The sequence below is a fragment of the Delphinapterus leucas genome, chromosome 7 (assembly GCF_059928025.1).
Source record: "Delphinapterus leucas isolate spDelLeu-1000000601 "Yukka" chromosome 7, BTC_Dleu_Yukka2, whole genome shotgun sequence".
In the NCBI taxonomy this organism is placed as follows: Eukaryota; Metazoa; Chordata; class Mammalia; order Artiodactyla; family Monodontidae; genus Delphinapterus; species Delphinapterus leucas.
In genome coordinates this window covers 38854821-38871417 of record NC_143135.1, presented here as the reverse complement: position 1 = coordinate 38871417, position 16597 = coordinate 38854821, and the positions used below count along the sequence as shown (strand labels likewise).

The following is a 16597-nucleotide window of genomic DNA, read 5'->3' as shown; positions in this document are numbered from 1 at the left end:
ATTATATGCTGCATCCTACTGTGTGCCAGGAACCTGACATAGTCCATCTCTAATCCCTACAACAATCTTGCAAGGTCAGTACTGTCAAGCCCAGAGAGGCTGAGGGCAGTCACGTGAGCACCAGATTACTTACAATACATTGTCTCTACTGAAAGATAGGGACTGTGGTGAGCACGTACTAACTGCAAAAGTAAGTTAAGCTATAAGCACTTCAAATATATTACCTCTTCTTATCATTGCACAAAGCTAGAGATATTATTGTTTCATTATAGGTAATGAACGTGAAACTCAGAGAGGTTAAGCAACTTGCTCTGACTCATGCAACCAGTGACATAAGCAGGACTCAAATTCCATCTGATCCAACTCCAAAGCCCCGCACCTGGGCTGAAAACATGTCTATAAATTACTTCTGTCAAGGGTCCAAGGGGCTTGTCCAACCTCAGGCGTTGTCCTGCCACACTTTAACCAAAGTGATCGGAGTTTGGAAGGCCAAAGATTCCATGCTCTGAGAAGAGTGCAGATAGCCAGAAACGTGTGGGCCACTTCTGAGCAGGCTGAGTCCCCACAATCAATCCCACAGCAGTGCTCAGACTGCTCTCAGACACCACAAGTCCTTATCTGAACATCTTACAGGTAGAAGTTTTGTTCATCCATCCAACCGCCCACAAGCCCAGCCAGCCAAACACCCACACACCCATCCATTAACTGAATGCTTACTATGTGCCAGGACTATTCTCATTTTCAAGGAGCGTACAGTCTAGCAGGGTGACAGTGAGAAAGCAGGCCAACATAACTTTAACATGAAAGTTCTACGCATAAGGAACGAAAGAGTGCTATAAGCAGAGGCATCTGACACACTGAGGGTCAAAGAAGGAAGAAATATGCATAGGCTAGGACCTGAAGGCTGTGCTGAATTGTCCTAATAAGGGTGAGGGCCAGGGGAGCAGACGAGCAAGGCCCAGAGGGATCCTGGGCCTCACGGTATGGACCTCCATCTACCTGCCAGAGCTCATCACAGTCTCTTCTCCCCCTAGCTCGCTTTGATTGGCCACAACTCCCTAGCTTTCTGTTCCTTGAATAAACCGAGCTCATTCCCGCCTCAGGGCATTTGTAAGTGCCATACCTTCTGCCCAGAACACTCTTCTTCGAAGTTTTACATATGCAACTTTCTTGCATCAATCAGGCCTCACCTCCACACGTTCCCCATATGGAGGCCTCCCCTGACCACCCAAACAAAAGTGGCTGCTCCCTGCCCCTTAGTCCCTCCCCATCTCATCACTCCATTTTACTGCCTTCATGCACAGATCATGACAGAAAATCATCTTGCTGATTTGTTTGCCTGTATACGGTCTCTCTCCCCCTCACCCACCCAAGAATGCATGGGACTTTGCCTCTCTATTGAAGACTGCTGCATTTCTCAGTATGCTTAACAGTGTCTGACGCACAATATGCCCTCAATAAATAACTGCAGAATTAAAGACTAAGTGGACAAAAGTACAGACAAACGCACCCAATTCAATAATTTGAGTATGGTTGGGGCCGAGAGGATAAGGAATAGCATAACGTGAGCCAAAGGCACCTGCAGGGACCAGACTCAGGCAGGGATCAAAAGCCCTACTAAGGAGATTGGATTTTATGCCAAAGGTGACTAGGCTATAAGTTCCTTCAGTCCCAAGACAGGACTATAGTCACACCACAGACCAGAGAGGTTTGGAAACTGATAAAAAGAGATAAGTTGTCTTCCGATAGGCCCTCCTATCTGAATTGCTTGTCAGTTTTGTGAACTGTAACGACAAGCTGACCTCCTTGCTTAGTGCTTTAGCTTACTGGAAAGAACAAGACATCCTTAGACAAGAGAAGAATAACCAGTTCAACAGCGGGGAACTCAGAAGACAAATGTCAAGGAGGCTGCAGAGAATCAAAAACCAGAATCCAAAGTCTGGTAAGTGGAAGAACATGGAAACAGGGGAGAAGAAATTATGGACAGAAGGAGGTAGAGGGCAGGCTCTGGCAGCAGTGCTTGGTGCTCCTTACAGCATAGGGCTGGGGTCTCAAGAATACTTGTCTATCAAGAGACCCTGAAGCCTGTGTAGGAAACAAGAGGACAAAGGGAGGAGGTGCAGCAACGGTGCTCAGCACCCTCTGTGGTTAGAGGACGTAGGAAGGGGCTGGAGGAGGAGAGCGGTGAGGGGCAGGCTGAGGGACAGCGCTGTAGGGAGCCTGGATTGCTGAGCCACAACTCACGCTGCTAGGGGATGGGCACATCCTGGCAAGGGAGAGAGTATGATTTGCTCACAGAAGATTCATCATCAATGTAATCCAGAGGATTAACGATGAAACTGGAAGGGTGCAAAGGAAAAAGACCCAATGACATTGTTAAACCAAACCCTACGGAAGCTAGCACATCTGAGATGGAGTATCAACTATGTCTTAGGCAATGTGCGAAGTAAGCACTTTATACACTCATTTAATTTAATCTTTGCAAAAATCCGATAACTTAGAAAAACTGAGGTTTAAAAAGCATACCTAAATTGCACAAGTGACACAGCTAGAAAGTAGTAAAGCTGGGACTTAAACCCCGGTCTACCCAACTTCAGAGACTAAACTCTGGGAGGAGTTAGTACTTAAGGCAAAAGAAATTGATACAGTAGGAAGTGGCCTGGATATTGGTTGCTTACATCTCGTTTACCACATCCCATCAAGTCATTTCTCCTTCCTCTGCCCATAGCCCTAGCATTACTTGGGAATCCACCCCTACCTGGCTCTCAGTCCCCATGGTCTAGTTCTCAGAAGTGAAGTATGTATCCCAGGTCTGTGCCAATCAGTACATGCATTCCCTAGCCACAGTATGTGATTTTGGGAATCAATGTGACCTAAGCCTGTCTAATCAGAATAAGACCTCAGAGCTTCTGGATAACACTCTGGCTCTTTCCTGCTGAACTTAACTTGGACAACACAAGTCTGGGGCTACTGCAGCTACCTAGCCACCAGGTCCTAGATATGCCAGGGACCTCCGCATGGAGTTTAAGAATGAATCCAGCCCAGGCAAGCAGAGCCTGAGAGAATTACTTGTAATGATACTGTCTGAGCCTTGAACCCAACTGTTTCTAAAGCTAGAAGCTATCCTGAACTTTTCATTGACATGAATCAATAAATTCCTCCCCTTTTAAAGTAAATTTGCATTTTCTTTTACCTGCAGTCAGAAGTCCTAATGCACCACATTCATAAAGAAAGCATTTGCCTGTATGAATAAGGATAGAAGCTTTTGGGTGAGAAACAAGGAGGGAGAGAACAAAAAGCTATGGTTGGGGCCACCCACGTAACAGAGATGGAGGTTTTGCAGAGCAGATCACCGAAGTGGAGGAGAGGCAAGATGTAGTCCTGCATGATGAATGCTTCTAACTAACCAAATGTCTGACCATCTAATTCTGGTAAAATAGAACATTTAATAAGTCTGAATTTCCTTGGCTGATAATTTCATCTCTCAGAAAATTAAGAGGAAATGTTATTCTGCTTTTCGTCTGCGTCAGAAGGTATAACAAGTTTGTTTTTTTTTTTCAAATGGGGAAGAAACCTTGGGCAAAGATGATTATGGGATTTTAAGAGTTTATTAAGAGCATAGTAAGAACACATTTAAAAGCTCAGGAAAAAGCTAGGGACAATACAAATGGCCTGAGATCTGGAAGGCAGCCCAGTGGAGAAGGGAAGGAGCCCCTCTAAAACCAAAATCTGATAGTTAATTACAAATCTTCAGGTAGGAAAAAGTAAAAAAACAACAACAAAAAAAATCCTAATCTCAGCTATCAAGTTCATCCTGAACGGTTCAAGGCAGACATCACTTATCAATCACAGCACTTTTTCCTATTAAGCCTGATCTCATTCTCAAGTTATTGTTGACCCAGTGCCCTCGTCAGGCACGAAGAACCGAGCAAAGCTGGGACACAAGAATGAACCCATTTAATGTTGCTGGTAGAAAGAAACCAATGTAAAAACACAGGAAGCTCTCAGGGCTCACGTTATAAAAGGACACAGGAAATGCATCAAGCAGAGATAAAATACAAATCCAGTGGAACGGGCCTACATGTATGACTACAGAAATGGTAAAGTCTAGAAGGACTGAGGTTTGTTTATTTAAAGCAAAGTAAAATAAAACAAAATTTTCTATTTTCTAAGAATTAAAATAAAGAAGGGGAGAACTTTAAAAAAAATATGAGACATAGGTATCTCTGCTTGGGAAGATGACCACAGCACAAATAAAGTTGAATTCTTCAACTTCTGGATTTAGTTCCTTATCTTCATCAAGATGAATGAACTTCATCATGAATAAGAGAACAACCTTGGTTAAGAGGGACTGAAAGACCAAGGTGGGGAGGAAGATGGAAAAGGCCCAGCTGTTAGCACGCCAAGGCCCTAAGGGCACTCGGAGATGGGCTCAAGAAACCTCTCAGGTGATCTCTGAGGAATCCAAGAGAACAGGGAAAATGCCAGAATATTACAGACTAAATAACAAGACTGGAGAGCCTATAACCAACCTCTGCAATAGGCTAAGCTGCATTCCTAACTGGGCAGATATCAGCACATGTAGGAAAGGAAGCACCGAGGAAAAGCAAGCAACTCGGTAGAAAAATGGGCAGAGAATAGGTACCAGCAATTCAGTGCAGAGGAAATACAAGTGGTCAATAAATATAAAAGGTCCCTACCATCATGAAAATACACATTAAAATAACCAGATACCATTTATCTACACAGCATCTCAGCAAAAATGAAAAAGATTGATAATATCAACTGTTGGCAAAGATGTGGGGAAATGAGCGCTCTCACTAGTGGAATATACAGCTTTCTTTAAAGGGCAGTCTGGTGGTATTGATTAAAATTAAAAATGCATTGTATATTGACCTAGCAATCTGAAAGCCTCACACACGCAGAGGCTTGTAGAAAGTTTTTCATTACACAACTACCTACAACAGTAAAAGAGGACAAAAAATAAACTATCCAAGATATGGCACATGCTTAAATACATTATGGTACCTCTACGTTATGAAGGATCATACAACAGCCAAAAATAACAGTAGCCCACGTACACTGATACAGAATGATTTTCAAGATCAATATCATTCATGCTATAAAAAAAAGCACAAAAACCCCCTCTATATTTATATAAGCACATATATGAATAGAAAATAGTTTAAAAGGATCCCTGTTAACTTGGTAACAGAGGCAACCCTGGGAAGGTGACCAAGGATATTTCTCTTTGCTTTCTGCATTTTTTTTTAATTGTTAATTTTTCTTGCCTTTATTGTGCTGATTTTTTTTTTCTTTAGGCCGTGCCACGTGGCATGTGGGATCTTAGTTCCCTGGCCAGGGATCAAACCTGCGGCCCCTGCATTGGCAGTGTGGAGTCTTAACCACTGGACCGCCAGGAAATGTCTTCATTTATTGTACGTATGTACGTATGTATGTATAAATAAATTAATTAAAAAAAAGAATGAACAACAAAAACTAGGAAACAGTGAACATGTACACTAGGAGTAAGTCGTGTCAAACCTTCCCAGTTTCCTTCTCCTAGGATGAAGGTGGAAACGCCAATGTCACTCTGAACAGAGTACCTGCAGGTTAATGGCACAGGCTTTCATATCATCATTATGGACACTACAGAAAAATTCAGGCTGGATGACAATGCTAAGAAGCAGAGGCAAACCTGACTGAATACCTGTAGTTAAGAGTTACTGATTCAGGGCCCATGGGGAAACCTCCAGGACAGTCTTTGGTCCTGGTTCTGTTCAACGTATTCATTCATTCTTCCTATCTCTCACTTACTCACTCAGCAGACACTTGAGAGCTTACTATATGTCAGGTGTGCAGAATATACAAAGATGATTCCCACCTGAAGCCTAGGATACTGAAAAATAGACAGGAAAAAAAAAAAAACCCAGCATGACAAATGCTCGACTGAGTTGCTAGGAAGCTCCAAGGATAGAGCCTGACCCCAACCTGGCCTCTTGAGGGAGGTCACTATCTATATCAAAGGTCTGACCGTCTCAGGAAAGATATCATGAAGCTAGGAAGTACCACTAACACCAAAAATCGCATACACATGAGTTGGAAAAGGCGGACAATATAAAAACATCCATGTGAAACCCATTTGCAGTTACTGAAGAATCTTGTCTTTAGGTTGCTGGAGAACACTACTCTTGTTTTGAGGCCTCACTAACAGACCTTTGTCAAAGAGGCCTCTAAGCAGAGCAAGGTGTCCAGAGAGTGAAGAACGGGGCTCATGTCAGATGAGGACTGGCTAAAGGCACCCTGACTTTCCAGGACTACCCCACCTTCTCCAAGCCCATGACTCCACTCAAGTCTCTCCTCTGCTTTCTCACAGGGAATCACCCACAGTCAACAGACTCAGGAACTTCAAGATCCCTGATGGTACCCTGGTTGGCCCACTCGAGGGAAGAGGCAGCTGGAAGACAGCTCCCAAGTCAGCTCCCAACAACAAGGTGGGCCGTCGGTGGCATGTTTCCAGTTTGCAAGATCTTTCTTGTCTGTCTGCTCCCTCCTCCCCAATCTTAGCCCCAAGGTTTTCCCTTCCACCACACACAAGAGAAGAAAGACTGAGAAACATACAACCAGGTACCAAGGCTGTGTATCCCAGGCAGTCATTTCACCCTCCCAGCCCTTCCTGTTTCTCTGTTTAATGAGGACAGTGGACTAGATAATTCCTAGGGGACCTTCCAGCTCTGCCTGCAGCATGTGCTGGCCCTGTAAACAGTCTCCTCCTGGACGAAGTCACCATTTAAAAGGACTCCAAAGAGAGGGCAATGCTTAATAAGAGTGAGTGAACGGTGGAATTCTGGGCATCCAAGAGTTCTTATTTGGGTTCCCCCACCTGTGTAGGAAGCGCTCTGGCAGGGACCCTCCATGGGGACTGACCTCTTCAGTGACGATCGAGATAGCACCTGTGCAGCCTGGTTCATGGCCCTGACCCAAGCGTTCATGTCCTCCTGGGTGTCGGCACTGAAGTAGTAGGTCCTCATGCCTGACTGCTCGGCCTGAGAGCCCCTGGTGGAGCTATTATAGATGAGTGCTCGCATCCCCATGTGCACGGCCTGGAGGGAGAAGACGGAAACCCAGGTCAGAGAGGTTAGTGCGCGTCTCACTTCCAGAAGCAAAAACCAGAAACGCCCCGGCCAGGTTCTCCCTTCTTCCAGACTAAAAGCCCATGCACCACCCAGCTTATTTCCACACCTGGAAAAAACGCCACAGGCTGGATTCCCTTTTCTTGGTGAAGTCAGGCCTAGGAACAGCTGTGTCTGTTCCCTGCAGCAAAAGCCCCACAGCTGTACCTGTTTCCTACTTAACTTACTCCCACTTAGGGAGGGGTACACAGTCAATTCAAGGTTTATTTGAGAAGGAGATTTTTTAAAAACCCCTCATTCCATAGAAGCAGACTCTCGGGAGTCCCTGTGTTGGTTCTTCTGAAGCACCTGCTGACTGGAATTGATTCAAAACTCAGCTGCTCAACAGCAGGCAGCTCGGTGCAGATACTCACTCTGCTTCCTGCTTGGGCATGAAACATGATGTACGCCCATCAGGGAAGCTGCTCTTTTGTCTCGCCAAAGAGGCAACACAAAGTTCAGCTGAGCAGTCTCACACTTGACTGAAGACCCTGGCACACCTACTATACGTCAGGAAGCATCAAGGTGCTTTCACATGTTCCACAGGTACTGGGAAAAGCAACTGCAATGGACTATGAACAAGAGGTTTTCCCCCTTGTGCTCTGATAAGCAAGGTCCTTTAAATTGGCAAGGAAAAAGCTCACCAAATCCACATAGGAAAATGATGTGGAAATAGGAAGATTTACAGAGTGCCTACTATGTGTCTCTTAGGTACTTCCGTGACTTTAATCTCATTTTAATCCTAACAGCCTTATAAGGAAGGAACAGAATCTCTTTTACAGATGTGCTAAGTGAAGCTCTGAGAAGTAACTATCCTAGATTTCCACGCTTGATCACAATTCTTCACAGCACCTATTACCTGGTATTCTTTATTTTACATGCTTGTTTATCATCTGTCTCTTCCCTGTAGAATATAAACTCGATGAGAGCAGGGACTCTATTTTGTTCACTACTATATCCCCAGGAACAGTGCCTGGTACATAGTAGGTGCCCAATAAATAAATAAATATATATTTAAAATACTATATATATATATATTATATATTATTATATATATTAAATATAAATATATAATAAAAATAAAATATAGATATATAATATATTATATTATATATTATTATATATATTAATATATATATATTTTAATTTTTTTTGCAGTACGCGGGCCTCTCACTGTTGTGGCCTCTCCCGTTGCGGAGCACAGGCTCCGGACGCGCAGGCTCAGCAGCCATGGCTCACGGGCCCAGCCGCTCCGCAGCATGTGGGATCTTCCCGGACCGGGGCACGAACCCGTGTCCCCTGCATCAGCAGGCGGACTCTCAACCACTGCGCCACCAGGGAAGCCCAATAAATATTTTTTGAATGAATGAAAAGTTGGAGGCAGGATTCACACCTAGGAATGTCTGACTCTGAGTCCACGCTTCTCTGTTCAGTGCTCTCAGGCTCTGTCCAGAAATGAGTCTGATACAGATCACTAGTCTGATAATCTGGATCCAGAATGACAGACAGACGCCATGCAAGGACCAGTCAGAGAAAGCAAAATGAGAGAACTAAACAGAATCTGGAAAATGACATGTTTCTAAAATCACCAACGGTCATGGATAAAACCTCTCAGATGAACTGTCAGCATTCACTTCTCCACTCACATTCCTAACATCCAGGTCCAAAAATGATATTAAATACAGGCCTGCTTGTGACATTCACATATCTGAATCCATCCAGCCCAGTGCCAAGGGAGTCCAGGCAAACTCGGCCTGCAGCTAAGGGTTCCACAGCGGGTTCTGGGGCAGGCATTTACTTGAGTAAGCTAAGGTGATTCAGTGAACAATCACTGACTTACAGAGGACTAAACATGAAACAGAAGTAAGCCTGAACCGACCTTAACTTGGGAAGTATAAGGAGTGTCATTCACCACAACTCCTACTACAAATGACTGCTCCATGTTATCTGTTTGCAGAATGGGACTAGCCCCATCTACCCTGGCAGAACTAGCTGATGGTTAGTTTTCCTGTAGAAAGCTCTGAATGCGTAATCAACCATTTATAGTGCAGTGATACCAGACCTGTGGATGTTCAGAAGAAAAGTACCTAACCCGAGGACTTAAGGAAGGCTTCCTGGAAGAGGTGGCCCCTGAGCAGACACCTAAAGGACAAGTAAGTAAGAGTTGGGGAACGCTTCAGGGCATTCCAGGCTGTGATTAAAGCTCAAGGGGGTGGGGGTGGGGGGGAACGATGGCTCCTAAAGGCCACCGAGAGCCCTGCTTGGCTCGTCCTGCAGACCTAGCGGAGCCTCAGGGTGCATCTAGCACCCTGGCTCCCTGACAATGCCTAGGAGCTGCCTGGCTGAGAGTACAGTTAGAGAAGACAGACAAGAGAGGACCACATAGCCCTTTAGGCTCTGCCTATGTACCACTACAGATACTCTGAACAATCTCAGGCAAGGCACCCTAGCAACAGTCAGAGAATTTCAGCTCTGCAAACTGAGAAGAATTGACATCAGAGGCAAGCATAAGGCCCAGGACACAAAATACTGCACACTCCTCAGTGTGCCCAAGAACATGGATCCTGAACTGTCCCAGGGCCCATCCTCAGGTTCCTAAAAGAATGACACTGCAACCCAAAGGGAAGGGAAGCCTTTCACACTCAGGAAACCACAGCCCTGTCTGGAGAACCACCTGAACATCACCCATTCTGTCTGCAATAGCTTTTCTCCCTTCTCAGACCCTGAAGACCCCAATCATCCCCCCAAACATGCATGCCTTCTGTCTCCCAGAAAAAATATTTAGGGAACACTCTTGGTGAAGCCTATTAAAAAAAAAAGAATGTATGAAACATAAAAGATGTTTTCCTAGAATGTATTTTCACACCTCCCAACAAAGTGTTAAGATGAACTATATATAGTTATTATAATCAGTTACTCTGAGGATATCCCAAATGCTGTCGCCCCCCCCCCCAAATTCACATGCAACAGCGTTATCCCAATTGTTTGCCCAGTAGCAACACTAAACCCTAGAAAGGAAGGTTTTTCTGAGGAAGGCTTTCAGGCTGCAAAAGACCAGTGTGACACCCATCGAACAAAATGTTTTCAGAGCCAACAATAAGCAAGAGAGGCTCTGAACAATTCAATAGAACAGTATTCCTAAAATGATAACAATAAACATTAATTGAAACCACCTCCCACCTCCTGCAATGTGTATATGGGTGACCAGAGTAAGACATGGAAGAAAAGCAGAGAAGAAGAGAAAGAAATTGTCCTCCCTCCCTGTAATGCAACTGAAAGGGGACAGAGTTCAGGGTGGAGACCTGCCTCCATCATCTTCCAACTTTGGGACTGTGGGCAAGTTTTTTCAGCTCTCTGATCCTCGTGTTCCTAATCTATAAAATGAAGCTAATGATCCTGACCTCACAGGCTCCCCACAAGCACCAAATGAGGTAACATGGATAAAAGTAGTTCTCAGTCACAAAAGGTTTTACAGAAATAAGGCAATACCATATCACGCAACATGAAGTGAAGGAGGATCCAGAATCTTCAACCCACAGCAACTCTGGAGTCACTGGGGACAGTGACAGTGGTAAGAAAGCATGAGAAGGGCCGTGCTGATACTTGTCACAGAAATAGCGACAGGAAAAGAGGGGTCTAAAAACTTAAGCAAGGCTGGGGGACTCAAAAGCTAAGATACAAATGAAAGTACTGTGATGTGACATTATTCTTGTTTAAAGAATTTATAACTTTGTTAACATGAGTCTGAAACGCTCAACCTCTTAACTTCCCCCCAACCCCCAACAGAAACAACTGCTTTTGTGAAGCCATTTTGGGGAACACAACATTTCTTAGGATGGAACTGCTGCACTGGAGGAGTGGGGGTGGGCAGTACCTTAAAGGAATACTTGCGACTTATGCGATCCTCGGGGGCCACTGTTGAGATCACGTAGCTGGGCAGAGGGATGCTCCCAAGGACCACTTCTTCTCGGCTGTCTTTGAACGGAAATACAAATCAGAATAACCTTCTGTGGCACCTTCCTTGGGCTGGTCCATCCCACTGCCCTAGTTCAAGGCTCCTTATCTCTCCCAGGATGACAGCAATCACGGATCGCCCATTCAGGTGCTCTGGGGACCTTTGTGCTAGCGCTGGAACTACACAGGTGAATCAGACAGGGCCCTCTCCCCGAGGAGGGGGACAGGCATGTAAACACGCTCAGCTCGACCTGCTAACTCCTGAAACACAGAGGCACACCAAGTGCTGCGGGAACACACAGACAGGAGTGGCACACAGCCTGGGGAGGTGGAGAAGGCTTCAGAAGGTGATATTTAAACTTTTGTAAAGGATGGGGAAGGGAATTCTGGGTGGTACACACCTCATAGGCAATGTTAGAGCAGGTGTGAAATATCCTACCTTTTATGTCTATTCTCTTCCTCCCCCAAACTGTCTTCGTTACCAGAGGTAACTTCCTAATGACAGAATTGGTCCCACTGCTCTCCCACCCAAAGGCACTTGCTGACTGCCCACTGGATACAGAATGAAGCCCAACTTCCTCTGTCTAGTGTCACAGCCCTTTTGCATTTGGGCTCTTACCCACCTCCTGAGCCTTATCTCCTAGCGTGTCCTCCATGCAAGACTCACTCTGGCTTTGCAGGTCTGTCATTCCACTTTCTTCTGCTTCTAGAACTTTAATCAAGTTGTTTCTTCTGCCTAAATGCCCATCTTCCCCCTACACGTGGGCAAAGCTCAACCCATCCTAAAAAGCCCAACTCGAGCCCTAATTCTTCTGAGGAGCCTGCCCAAGTTCTCCAAGATGGAATTGGCTTCTTGTTCCTCTTGAACTGCCTAAGCACTTTGGATGTCTTCCAAAACCTAGTCTTGTCTTAAAATTAGGCTATCTCTTCCTCCATATTTTGAGCCTTACTTTCTTCTCACCTTTGCACAGCCCCTAATTCTATGTACTGGGCTCCACAAATGTTCATATGGCCAATTTAATTCACCAGTTGCCCATCCAATAACAGGGGATAAATCCAGATAAGAGGTTACAAAATATAATGTTCACCTATACTTCCCATCTCTCCAGACTGAATCAAAGGTGTGCCTGTGCCCCAAGTGGGGCAGAAGCTGGAAAACCTCCAGATCTTGAGACCTTAAGTAGAAGGCAAACCAGATTCTATTATTTTAACTCAACAAATGGCACTTCCAGTGCTGGGACTGGTAAAAATGAAATCACCAACCATGCACATATGTAAAAGTGAACACTTTGGCAGGTCAACAGGTGATCGATTAGCTCAGGCCACTGATCCATTCACTGGATTTGAGAAGACCACCATTTGCATGACCTCACCACCCCCTCTGGCACAAAGACCCGTTGGTGGCCTGAGCCTCAGCTCACCTTTATAGTAAAACAAGCAATAATCAGCAAGCACAAACCACCTCCTCTTCCACAGCCTCATCCCGGAACTGTCCTGCAAAGCAAAGGAAACTAATCAGGGCAATATCTGAGCATACTGTTCCCCCTCCCCAGTCATGTACAACCTGATTCTGGAACCGAGACTTGCCCATATTCACTCTTTCTTTCAATAAATTAATAAGGTTTTGTTTTTTGTTTTTTGTTTTTTTGCGGTACGCGGGCCTCTCACTGCTGTGGCCTCTCCCGTTGCGGAGCACAGGCTCCGGACGCGCAGGCTCAGCGGCCATGGCTCACGGGCCCAGCCGCTCCACGGCATGTGGGATCTTCCCGGACCGGGGCACGAACCTGTGTCCCCTGCATTGGCAGGTGGACTCTCAACCACTGCGCCACAAGGGAAGCCCGAATTAAATTAATAAGTTTTTACTGCATAGCCATCCTTTGAATAGGACATTAAAATTTAGATCCAATGATGGTTTATGCCTAGGAAGTTTTGTTTCCTATAAACAGACTAGTGTATCATAAGCATCCTCCTTTTAGAAAGGAAGATATGAATTCAAAAATACAGTTCTTGGGCTTCCCTGGCAGTCCAGTGGTTAAGATTCCATGCTTCCACTAAAAGGGGCGTGGGTTCGATCCCTGGTTGGGGAACTCCCACATGTCGTGCAGTGTGGCCAAAAAAACCCAAAAATACAGTTCATCCATTAAGAAAGAAATCCGTTTTTAACAAAAGGGAAGTTATTTATTTATTCCTTCCGTCCTTCATTCATTCACTGATTCAGGTGCTACACTGTAAAATACCTTCACTTATACTGATTAGAAAATTGGTTTACATAGTATGAAACAAAGAGTTTAAGTTAGCTAATTAATCAATGAGGCAAAGTTCTCATTTGACTAAGTTCAGTTATCTACCACAAAGGACTGATTTTGCTGTGTTTTTCCTTCCTTTCAACAGAAAAAGACCTGGATTTTCTTGTGAAAATTTTTTAAAAATATGGCTAGGGTAGGAAAATAGTAGTTTTAGGGTCACTTTTCTCCCAAACCTAGGAAAATTCCAGAGCCATTTTTAGCTGTTAAAATTGTCTTCCTTCTGCAAAAGTTTTTGACAGGCTTAAATTTTTTAAAGTTTTATTCATTCTCCACTTGCTAAAGTTAAAAACTTGCTAAGCTCCTGCGTTTCTTGGTTTTATCTCCTGCATTAACCAGATGGTCTGGCATACGATACTTGCTTTGTCTGAAAAGCTCTTCTCCATCCTTCCACATCTGCTTCAAATGTCATCTCCTCTGGAAAGCCTTTCAGGACTCCCCCAAGCATAGCTACATTCTCTCTGCTGTGTGCCCACAGCACTGTACACAGACCTTGGTTACAGCTACAGCCAAGGAGCCGAGGGGCCTGGGCCAGGGGGTGTCTGTTGGGGAGAAGAATTATTTACAATACCTCCCCTCTACCTCCACATTTCAAAGGAGCATCCTTTTGTTTAACGGAGACGGGGATGCAAGTGGAAAAAGTCAGAGGGTTAGATTACTCAGGTAAAAAAAGAGAATGAGAACAGAGCTGTGAGGGAAGAGGGAATCATTAAGAGAGGGTGGTGCCAGAGGAGTACCGGCCAGAAGAGGCTGGAGAGCTGTGGGAGATTTCAAGGGGACATTTAGGAATTTATTCTGTGTGGTGTGAAAGGTAATGTCTTCCTCTGTTTTCCCACAAAGCCTTTAGTAAAAATGTACATCATTGCTCTCAGAATTTGTGTTTTTTTGGATAATATGCTATGTGAGAGACTGTGCTGGGTGATGACATGACACGTGAGAGGTGTTTCTATGTTTCCCCCTGCAGACTATGACAGGAGTTCCTCAAGGGCGGGAACCACATGTTACTCATCTCTTTGTCGTTGCTGTGAGAGTACTTAGAACACGGCAGGCACTTGGTGGGTGGGTGGGTAGATGAATGGATGGATGGCAAGAAGAGAAGGGAGGAGACAAAAGGGACGTGTTCTCTGACCCTGGGAGCTCACAGCCTATCCAAGGCCAGAGGACCAGAGGCAGAACAACTGCCTCTGGTGAAGTTGTGGTGAAGTGTGGTGAAGCTAGAGATGAAGGATGGCCTGTGGGAGAAGGAGCTGGTGATGGTGCTGAAGTTTCTAACCTGGGTGCCTGGGAAAATGGTGGTACCTCCACCAAGATCCAGAAGAAACAGTTCAGGGGAAAAAGACAGGTAAGGGGTGAGGAGACAATGAGCTGAGTTTGGCTGATTTGGAACCTGAGGTGCTAGGATGCCAGGTATGTGTGTTAGACTGGGGGAAAGGAAAGGATGGGATTTTTCAGGCAAATGATAACAAAGGCTCTTTCACATCAGGAAGGCAAGTGCTGGCAGAGGATTGGCAGTAAGGCTGGATTCATACTGACCCACCCACACTTGGGCCCGAGTCCCAGGACAGCCAAGAGCACTGGGAACCAAAGCGGTTAAGTGTTTGGGGAAGGAAACTGCAGCCACTGAGCAGACTGCCAACTCACAAAAACGAACAGCAAGTCGCTTAGCACAGCGGGCAGAATCTACTGGCCTCAGACAAACTCAGGAACAGAAAGCTTATTAAGAGCCTGTTCCCAGTTCCCGGGGGTCAGGGTAAGGAAGGAATTCAGCAAGAACTACCTCCCTGCCACCCCTCCCTCCTCAGTCTCCTCACCTGCTTGTGCAACCAGCCCCTCACCACCACCGGAACATTGGGGTTCCTCCGAATGGCTTGGTCCCTCTTCCCAAAGCTGTGGACTTTACTGGACTTTATGATCTAGGAAAGAGCAGACTTGAACTCTAGCAGCAAGGGGCATTTGGGGAGGCCCAAGAAGCATCTGCATGATAGGAGGGCTGTAGGCTCCCTGTGCCGTCATCTATGCAGCAGTGCCCTCTGATGAAAAGAACAGCAAGAAGACAGAGAATGGGCGTGCACACGGCCGCAGCATCCTAGTTAAAAGGTGGGTGCAAGAGCTAGCAAGCTTCCTGTTTGGGTCACAGAGGGAAAAAAACGTAAAGGGATTTTTCAATCAACTTTCACCAGCAGCTTCTGGCCCTAATATGTCCTATGGCTTTCTGGAGCAATGCTACACTCTGGTCACAGAATTTGCCAATTTCCAGATATTTACCCCTCCCATCTGGTTCACTCCTCAGCACCCTCCCCTTCTCTGCAATGCTGGTTCTCTTCCCTGCTCCTCAGTCAGTGCTTCCATAACGTGGGCACAGAAGCCTCTGGGCCCTTCTGTTGTGAATCTCACCACGCGGTCTTTGACACACATGTGAACAGAGGTGTGGCCCTCCAAAGACACGACAGGAAAATGAAGAATGCGGCGAAGGCCGTAGATGTCAGTCCTGGTTCTGTCAGCAATCACCTGTTTTCTTGGACATGTGACATAACCCCAACTGGCCACAATTTCCTATCTGTCATCTGGGGAGAATACTTATTACATGTCTCCCTCACAAAACTATGGTGAAGATCAAACGGGTTTCTGGCTACAAAGGGGCCTGGCAAAATGCAGAAGAGGGGAAATGGCCAGGAGCTCACCTTGGGGCCAGGCTTGGCCTCCACGGTAGAAGTGGTCCCGGCAGTGGATGTTTCACTGACCATGCTGGACGGTCTTTGGTTTCTCTCTTGCTTCGACATATGTGGATTTGGCCTGTGGGGAGACAGAAGGGAATCCAGTGATTAAGTGGCCAGGCCACAGTGGGAAGTGGAATCTGAGATTTATTTCAGGTTAGAACTGGTTGATGGACCTTAAACAGCCCAGGACAGATCTTCTAGACACCACCTAACTCCAGATTGCTGTTAGAGGGCCACGACACCCAGCCTACCCACGTGCTTCAGGGAATCAAGAGCATGACAGATGGGCAATCTCCACAGCCTGACACTCCACGAAGGGGCCAGGTCACTGCTGCCTGCTGTCTCAAGGTCCCCACTTTTATTTTCTTACTCGGGTGTTTGTGGCAACTGCCCCATCAGATGGGCACACACGGTTTACCCCACTCTTTACAGCAAAAGCAATCCACACTCC

General features: G+C 45.7%; 1 protein-coding gene across 3 annotated transcripts in view; it reads right to left on the bottom strand.

The window, feature by feature from the left end:
• Positions 1–16597, bottom strand: part of PLEKHA7 (pleckstrin homology domain containing A7) — a 228734-nt gene that overhangs the window by 72203 nt on the left and 139934 nt on the right. For all 3 annotated transcript variants that reach the window (XM_089915095.1, XM_022555784.2, XM_089915094.1), the window contains 5 exons: positions 16111–16222; positions 15241–15342; positions 12548–12620; positions 11047–11147; positions 6928–7103 (listed from right to left, as the gene is read on the bottom strand). In XM_089915095.1, the coding sequence (XP_089771221.1) occupies positions 6928–7103; positions 11047–11147; positions 12548–12620; positions 15241–15342; positions 16111–16222 (564 nt within the window). The remainder of the gene's footprint in view (positions 1–6927; positions 7104–11046; positions 11148–12547; positions 12621–15240; positions 15343–16110; positions 16223–16597) is intronic.